Raw genomic sequence first — 9,364 nt, forward strand, 5'->3', positions numbered from 1 at the left:
ATTCAGGAATAGGGAGCACAGTAACATGAGTGGAGACAGGCTGGGGGTAGGGTGGGGAAAGGGTGTTGTAAGAAGGAAATTGGTGTTCTCAGTTTCTGTTCCCTGGGCAAAAAAGCATCGTGACCCTATGACATGTGATCTCTAGCATTTAAAGTATACCAGCAAATAAAACAAAACTGAGGGGACATCTGAGGTTGAGTTGTTGAGAAAGACTATGGGAATGAGAGCAAGAAAGAATCTATCCATACAGCCACCATAATTCGGACTCTTCTTCATGGTAGCGATGGTGGGGTGTGTGTGGAGGCGGGGGTTCATGTGCATCAGGCTGGAACTCTCTGCACCAAGTGCCGAGAAGGACCAAGGGGTGGAAGACTGCCATAACCTTCCCCTTATTCCTCAGCATGTCCTCAAAAGTCAGGTCACGTCAGATTTGCTTTTATTTTCCAATCATCTCAGGGTTAGCTGCAGGCTTTGGAAATGAGGGAAAAAGGGAAATGTAGGAAATTGGTATTAAGTACTTTGCCTAAGTTGGACATTATCTTTTAATCTAGTAAGATCTACTTAAAGTGGACACTGTTAGCCCTTAGACTGACTCTATAGCAAAAGAAACAAGGCAGACTGGATCAGAGGAAAAGACTAGTATAAGAAAAAATTGCCTTCCACATCCGTCTCTTGTAGGTGCCCCCTCCATTTCATAAGCACAGAATGTTGAAGCTTTGACCATAGACATCCTCTCTGCTCTTTTAACATGAGGGTCTAGAGCTGTAGGGTGACTTGCTTATGGCTACACAATTCATGAGATTGAAGATCAGAGTTAATTAACAGATTTGGAAGGGACAGAGATGCTATGGAAAGTAATTAAAAATTTTTTTTCTCAACTATCCCAGGCTTCTGTTTGCTTTTTCAATTGTGTGCATGTGTGTGCACACAGGCTCACTTGCTGTGGGTTAATCCCAGGGCCTCACACATGCTAAGCATATGCTCTACAACTGAGCTACACACCATGACTCTTCCTCTAATCTTAAGAGTACTAGATTTTGTACAAAAATGTGGAAAATAGACAAAAGCACAAGAGACATTACCTATAACCTCACTACCAGAGGCAACCAGTATAGCACCTTCAGTTTGTATAGTTCTAGTTTTGAAATAAATACCTGTTTTACATGAGATATTGTACACATCTTCTATTTTTTTTTTTTTTGGCAGTGCTGGGGTTTGAACTCAGGGCCTTATGCTTACTAGGCAGATGCTCTATCACTTGAGTCACTGCACCAGCCCCATGTCTTGTAATATTATTAATAATTTATCATGAATGCCTTCATTTCTTTTAACATTAACCACCATGTTTTAACAGCTCGTAATACTGTGTACATTCATGATGGTTTCTGAAGTATATTTATTTCTTGGTAGAAACGTCAAAGTCAAAGGCAATAAATGCTTAAGGCTTCTGGTGTTAATTGCCAGAGATATTCCCACCAACAGCAGGAGAGTCCCAATTTCCCTGAAACTTTATTAATTTTATGAGAAAAACACACACAATCTCAACTCTTGCTTTAATACACATTTTGACTTGTGAGACTGAACATCCATAAATTACCTATTGGCACTTCTTTTGTGATTTGCTTATTTAAATATAGGTTCTTCTTTTTTTTTTTTTCAGTACTGGGGATTGAACCTATGTTCTCAAACAAGCTTGAGCTACACTCCCAACCCATATATGAGTTTTTCTGTTCAGACTTTTTCACAGGGAGACAGTGTGAAGTGGCTCCAAAGTAGAGTTCTGAGTTCAAACTGACTTTACCACCTTTTAGCTATGACCTTTAGCCTTGTTTCCTCATTCAGAAAATATGAACTGTAGTTAGAAATAACTAATGCACATATTCAAAGCCCTTCATAAATACTTATTACATTTCTTACTGGTCTATAAAAGAGCTCTAAGTATTTCCCTTTTGCTAACTACCAACTCCTATTTAATAAACTACCATTTCTAGTTTATTTTCCTGTGGAAAACATGCCAAGTAGCTTTTACCAAGTATTTCATTACCTTTTACCATATTTTCCTTTTTCATACTCTCACCATTTAGGTCTCCTGCCATTCTTAGTGGTTAACACAAGTCCACATATGACTGTCCAACAGGAACATTTCTCTTTGCTTTTTATCTTCATAAAAATTATTTTTCTATGCACAGTATTCTACACTTCCAGATTTAGTTTTGGTAAGATGTTATTCCTCCACACTGCCTTGTGTTTAGAATGATGCGTCTGTTTCTGATTAACCTTCCATTTGTATAACATTCTATTAAGTAAAATTCCTATCAACATAATTTGTTAAACCGGTCTCTTACTGATTGATAGTTTCCAATCTTTTGCTATTTTAAACAATGCTATAAGGAATAACCATATACATTCTAAATAAGATTGAACCTGTAAAAATTGCTTTATATGATATTCCCCCCCTTCCCTTATTCTTTCCACCTTGCACCACCTGCTAACCTTTCTGCTGAGCTCCTCAGGAGTCTTGACCGTGATTATTACTTCCTGTATCACTTCCCTTTAGCCTTGTCTTTAACAAAATTTGCAAAAGATATTGTGAAATACTGCTGATATAAAACAAAATTGAACGTGTGTCAGGTGCCTGGAGATTAAGTTACACAACTAGCAACTGCTGTTTCTGAGCCCCAAGCCAGGGGAGTACTGGGAACTGTGAGGACACTGCCTCAGACATGATGCTATGGCAGTTTCTGACCCAGAGCTGTGGGAGTCAGGAGCAATGTGACAGCAGCTCTGAAAATGTCGGAAGAACCAAAGGAAACCTTATGAACTCTTTATAGTCTTACTATCTAAGCTAAGCTTTCTGCCACCACTTCTATGGAAGCTCTAGCTTAGCCTATAGACCAGGCAGAGAAACCACTTATTAGCCCTTTTCCTTAGTCACATCAATCAAGACAAATCTCACTGTGCTGTGGTCCAAGAGTTCTAGTTTTTATTTACACAAACTTCTCTATTGACTTATATTTTGCTGTAGGTACTGCTTCAGTTTGGCTAAAGCCATGCTTCTTACAGACATGACCCCACTTCAGAATGAACTCAGCAGGAAATGTTTCACACTCTCTTCCTGGCCTTTATGTTATTCCTCTACTGGCCTACCTCCCTGGTAAACTCCTATTCATCCTTCAGGTCATTTCTCCCCATTTCCCTATGTGAGTCCTTAGATAAGGAAATGGGGAAAGTGCTCAAGGAACACCCTTAAAGTCATATAGCACTGACCATACTATAAGTTCATTACCTGATTGGCAATGTCCATTAGGCAGTAGAAATTAGGCCTTGTTTTCTACTGTATCCCTAGACAGCTGGTACAAAGCAGGTTATTAAAAAAATAACTGTTGGATGGATTGTGTTCTTTCTTAACTATCTAATTTCTGGCCTCCCTCAGGCTCAACAAAATTGATGAAACTGTTTCCCCAATTTTCTTGTTGCCATACTGTTCTAAAACAGGTCAGTGAAATTTTTTAAGTTCCACCTTATCTTCCAAACCTGACAAATTTGACAATCAAAGGCAGTGACAGAGCCTGGAGCTCTATGACCTTTAGACATTCTCAAAGAAAATGAAGCTTTAATGTTACATTCCTGTTTTTCATATTTCCTGAGTATTCCTCGCAGTAAGAAAAAAGCTGGGAGTAGAGTCTCTCAACTTGTTTTGATTAGTCAGAAAAGTCTTCGAGGGATGATTTGGACTAGCATTTGTTAGTGCTGCACAAAGCAAGTTAAACAGGCTCAAAACCTAGTAATTTACAAGCCTTTATGGAATCTTGTTCCACAGTCAACCCTTTCGACTAATAGAGAGAAAAATGTGACTTAAATATTTACAATGATCTTTATATTCACAAGTTATTTTACACTGTGGACTCTCTGATGGCGCATAAGAACTGATCTGTGCCTGAAAGCCTTCCCACATTCATTACATATATAAGCTTCGTCCCCAGAATGGATTCTCTGATGCTGAACAAGGGCTGAGCTCCTTTTGAAGGTTTTGCCACATTCATTACACTGATAAGGTTCCTCTCCACTGTGAATTCTCTGATGTCTGATGAGATTTGAGCTCAGGCTGAAGGCTTTTCCACATTCATTACATTCATAGGGTTTCTCTCCACTGTGTATTCTCTGATGTGTAATAAGCTCTGAACTCTGCCTAAATGCTTTCCCACATTCATTACATTCATAAGGTCTCTCTCCTGTATGAATTCGCTGATGTCTAATAAGCTTTGAGCTCTGGCTAAAGGTTTTCCCACACTCATTACACTCATAGGGTTTCTCACCAGTGTGAATTCTTTGATGTATAATGAGATATGAACTTTGACTAAATGCTTTGCCACACTCATTACATTTACAAGCTTTCTCGCCTGTATGAATTTTCTTATGTCTAATGAGAGCTGAGCTCTGATTGAAGGCTTTTCCACATTCACTACATTCATAAGCTTTCTCGCCGCTATGAATTCTCTGATGAATAATAAGATACGATCTCAAACTAAAGGCCTTCCCACACTGGTTACACTTATAGGGCTTTTCTCCAGTATGGATTCTCTGATGTTGAGTTAGAGAGGAATGCTGCTTGAAGCTGTGCCCACATACATCACATCTATAAGGTCTCTCTTGTGTAGGAATTTTCTGACATGTTACAGAGTTTGTACTTAGAATCAAGCATCTTTGAGGTTCATCAAAATGGTCTCTCTCTCCTAAAGATTTGTGTGAGATGATCACTTTACTAAAACTGCCCCCATGAGGATGGGATCTTCTTGATTTCTCCCCTGTAGCACTTCCTTGCTGCCACTCTAAATTGCTTTCATGTTCACTAATTCCTCTAAATGAAGGTTCCTGAGACAGTTCCTGAGATTTTTCTTCTGCAATGTCCTCCTTTGTTGTTGTTTCATTGTTTTCGCAATCTGAAATGGTAAACAGCAAAAAAGAAATAAATCAGATTTTACACTTCTCCAGTAACTCTCAATATTCACTTTTTTTTTTGTTTTAAAAGACTGTGTCTTGTTGGTATGTTGTTCTGGGTTTAAGGAATCCACTTGCCTCAGCCTCCCAGATCTGAGCTACTATCTACAAAGATGTCACTATCCCTGTGTATTTTTCCTCAAATGGCCAAAAATAGGGGTCTCACCTCTTTTCTAATGTTAAAGCCTAGACTGACCCCTGCTCATCAGCATTTAAATAAGCTCAACTCTCTCTCACTTTTTAGAAATCAAGCTCTGTATCTTGTCAAGTAATCTCACTCACTCCCATTCACAATAAAGTTTTTTGAGTTATCTTTACTATACCCTTTCTGCAATCTGGTTTCTACCTTACCACCTCCCACCCCCAATCCCTCTACTTCCATTGATGCTAATCTCCAAGGTCACCAACAATTTAAGTGCATAATCCAATGAGTAATTTCTACATCTAAGTTAGCTCTCTGTAGCACTGACACTGAGGATCACTTTTAGAGACACTCCCATTCAGCCACATTGACCTAATTTCTATGGTTATTCCTTCTTAGATTCTAGGGCTTGTTAACTCTTCTTCCAGATTCTGTTCTGAGCACTCAGGTATCCTCATTTTATAATCTCTCTACTCCCCAGGTTTTGCTTACTACTTATATTTAAGCTCGTGACTCTCCAGGGCCCAATTATATCCTAATTCTATTAAACTCTAGATTTTCATATATAATTGAGTATTTTACTTGTGAATATTTCAAAAGCACCACAATGCTCCAAGCTAAACACATCACTAGATGTATTTGTTTTTTCTTGGTTTCCCTTTTACATGACTAGCACCACCATTACCCAAGATGTTCAAGACTGAAACTGTAATATTACCTTCAACTCTTCCCTCACGCTCTGCTTTTAACAATGACCATACACTGCAATGTACTCTCAATGCTGAGGAATAGGATTCAGCTTTGATTTTCCCTAAGTCCCTCTACCATAAAACATGTTGATTTATTTACTGTGGCCACTTGGATTACAAGTCTCTAATAGGCCTCTAATCTTGCCTTCCTTGAATCCATTTTCTATTCCGAAGCTAAGTTCTAAACCATAAATCCATTTCATGTCATGTCACTTTGTCTTAAACCTCTGTACTTACCAAACTGTGCAGCTATATGAATAGGAAATACAGGTTTTACAACTTGAGTCTCAGCTTCTTCACTAGTTTCTCTCTTACCACATCTTCCCTATTAATTCTCTACTCAAGTCAAATTGAACTACCTATAATTTCCAGAATGGCTTGTATTCCCTCACCTTCAGGACTCTGGCTTTTTCTTACGCTATTCCTTCTACCGATTTATCTACATTTCTCCTACTCACAGTTCAAGTCTTAGCTTAGATATCTCTTCCTCCAGTAAGTGTTCCTTGAGCCTTTTAGACCGGGTTAGGTGCTGCTTTATGAGCTCCCACAGTACCCAGTGCCTACTTTTATTCTGTAATTTACTACACTAGATTACAACTGCGTCCACTACCCTTCAGACCTGAAAATTCCTTGAAGATGGAGATCCGGTGCTTACCACAATCTGTAATTTACTACACTAGATTACAACTGCGTCCACTACCCTTCAGACCTGAAAATTCCTTGAAGATGGAGATCCGGTGCTTACCGCAATATTACACATTTTGGTACTGTATAAAAAGTTGTAAGATAAGTGAATAAGTGAATAAATAGCAGGGAATTGACACAAAGACTGACTAATTCGTGAGGGCTGATGAAAACAATGCTGCTAAAGTGAACACCTCAGGTTTAGATTAATACAAAGTGATGTGCTCATGTGCCAACTCTGTAAATGCAATTAATTCTGCATCTCCAAACCAGAGATCTAACTTGTATAAGTTTCTTGCTAAGTTTCTATTCCTCACCACTTTTAGAGGAAAGGTGAGGTTTCCAGGATGTCAGCTGTGTCTTTAGAGGATGGAGCAGGACATTTGTTGACTCTTTGGGTGCTCCGAGATATGCCAAATCCTTCCATGGCACTGCTGGTCCCTGTGGATTAGTTGGAACCTGAAATCAGTAAACTAGGATCAGCATTGTGAGAAAATCCCTAGAGAAAATGCTTACTAAATCTCAACAGGTCAACAGACGAAGGATAGGGAAAGAAGACCATTTAAGGGTAGAGACAGGTACGGCCCCATCATGACATCCGGGTTATGATTCAGTAAAGATACACAACTTTTCAATCTACTGTTCAGATACTACAATGCTCCAGGCTATACATTCCTTTTCCCATAACACATCTCTTCTCTGTTCCCACCTGGTGCCCTGGATCATCAAACTCTCTCTCCAAATCCTCCAACAGGGTCACAGCCTCCTCACTACTTCTTGGACCATGTTGCTGAACCCAGATCTGCAGCTCCTCAGGTAGTATGCTCAAAAACTGCTCCAGTACCAGCAGGTCTAGGATCTGCTCCTTAGTGTGCAACTCTGGCATTAGCCACTGATAGCAAAGTTCCTGGAGTCGACCCAAAGCCTCCCGGGGCCCAGGAGTCTCATGATAGGAAAACTTCCTGAATTGCTGGCGAAATAATTCTTGGCAGGACTGGGTATTCCCATTCTGTTTAAATTTCTGACCCGAGGAAAGGCTATCTTCTATTTTCACTATTAGTAATTTTTGTTCTTGATGATCCTGAGGTATCAGAGTTGAAGTTGCACTAGGTTCCACAGCCATTGTAGGCTGAAATAGCTTAACAAAAAGCTGAGTACAACAGGGTTCTGTGCTTGAGAAAGTTTGAGTAATCTCTTCTTTCCTATAGAATATAAGAACAGTGTTAACTTAAAGTAGGAAAAAATCTCTAAAAACTTTAATGAAGATAAGTCAGTCTAATAATACTGAAAGGGAGTAGGTTTGACACTATAAACAATAATCTAATGACAAACTAAAAAAATCATTTACCTCAATGTCTCTCACTGTTTAGAATTCCAATCACTGTTGGTAGAAATTTTAGAAGAAAAGGATATAATATTAACATGAATCACACAGTGAGAAATACTATTTCCTTCCCAATTCTCTTTCAATCCTGATTGTATCAAGGAGAAAAATGTCTTTAACATGTATGTAAAACTTGCTGAATGTTTTAATAAAATATGGGGCTCAGACTCGGGCTTCCAAAGGTAATTATACTATTTAGTTAGAATTTAATAATGCTGGCTTTAACATTTTTATTTTGAGTTAGTTTTTATTGCAGCAGGTATTGTTGATTTTCATTTAAGGTAGTAATAAAACATTTCAAAAAATCACATTAAACATGAGTTGATTTAAGTAAGATATTATGGATATTTGCCATTTTGGTCACTCACTGAATTTCTTCAGCAAACACCCAGGCACTTACTATGGGCTCTGTCCTGAGCTGGCACTGTTAGAAAGTTTTTGCTCACGAATGATTCTACTGAGGCATTAAAAAGGAAGTAAATGCTTGCATGTGTTCAAGAGCACCTTAGATATTACAGACACAAAAGATGCAAAGAGGTCAACCTCAGTCCTCCAAAAACCTTAGCGTATGCTCGGAGTAAAAGCATTTTAAAACAAAATATGGTAGCAAATTATGTATTGAATTTTGTGAGACAGACCACACACCACCTGGCTTTTGAACGGAGGACACCCGTAAGAAGTGCATGCTCTTCAGTTTAGAGAGGACATATCAGTAAGTTTTACTGCTAATGCCTAACTTTAGAGGTTGGAATACCGAGGATACAAATCTCTGGGGTCCTCACCAGCCTGCTGTATTGCTGGTGGCAGTCCCAGGGGTTCGGGGACAAGTGCGCTTCCATTGGAAAGCAGGAGCCTGACACCCGGCGTCTGCGTCCTGGGGACGCCTGGTGACACCGCCAGCGCCTCCACGGGAAAGCAGGGCTCCAAGCTGGCCTCCTTGGCGTCCCCAGGACGCTCAGACACGCCGCCTGGACCCGCGGGCCACGAGCCGGGACCGGCAGGCCGAGGAACGGGACTCCTATAACCGGAACCCGGGCCGTGCGCCCACCCAGCCCTCCTTCCGCCCCGGGGCCCGGGTCCCTCACCGCCAAGCCCAGGAGCCGCCAGGGCGCCAGCCACAAAGACCGGAAGTGTCCCCCCGCCGCTTTCCGCTCGCGCGCCCTGGGGAGCTTCCTTCGCCCCGCCCCTTGCTCTCAGGAAGCCAATCAGCACCGGGAACTCTTTCTTCGCCCCTCCCTGGGGCCTGGGTCTCCTCCTACCCGGGGTTCTCGTTGTCGCCTCTTTCCTGGCTCATTCCATTCCCGATTTTCCAGAAAACTCCTCAGGTTTCCCTGTAATTCCAGTTCTTTTTAGTGATCGCTGACAGATGTAAACGCATGGGATGAATGGCCTGAGCAAAAAGTAACA

General features: G+C 40.5%; 1 protein-coding gene across 1 annotated transcript; it reads right to left on the reverse strand.

Annotated features, from left to right (window-relative positions):
* Positions 1 to 1,539: 1,539 nt before the first annotated feature.
* Znf397 (zinc finger protein 397) lies at positions 1,540 to 9,108 on the reverse strand. The gene is made up of 4 exons (XM_020183008.2): positions 9,043 to 9,108; positions 7,283 to 7,775; positions 6,891 to 7,032; positions 1,540 to 4,940 (listed from the first exon to the last, which is right to left on the reverse strand). Exons 2-4 carry the CDS (start codon positions 7,694 to 7,696, stop codon positions 3,889 to 3,891), a joined length of 1,608 nt encoding a protein of 535 aa, XP_020038597.1. The 5' UTR covers positions 7,697 to 7,775; positions 9,043 to 9,108; the 3' UTR covers positions 1,540 to 3,888.
* Between the last annotated feature and the right edge of the window lie 256 nt (positions 9,109 to 9,364).

Source organism: Castor canadensis, chromosome 4, assembly GCF_047511655.1.
Source record: "Castor canadensis chromosome 4, mCasCan1.hap1v2, whole genome shotgun sequence".
NCBI lineage: Eukaryota > Metazoa > Chordata > Mammalia > Rodentia > Castoridae > Castor > Castor canadensis.

Excerpts from the sequence above, each read along its gene's own strand:
- Znf397 (XM_020183008.2), bottom strand. The coding sequence starts at position 7,696 with ATGGCTGTGGAACCTAGTGCAACTTCAACTCTGATACCTCAGGATCAT. Across the intron at positions 7,033-7,282 it reads TTGATGATCCAGGGCACCAG|GTTCCAACTAATCCACAGGG; the intron begins GTGGGAACAGAG and ends TACTGATTTCAG. Across the intron at positions 4,941-6,890 it reads TCACCTTTCCTCTAAAAGTG|ATTGCGAAAACAATGAAACA; the intron begins GTGAGGAATAGA and ends TTACCATTTCAG.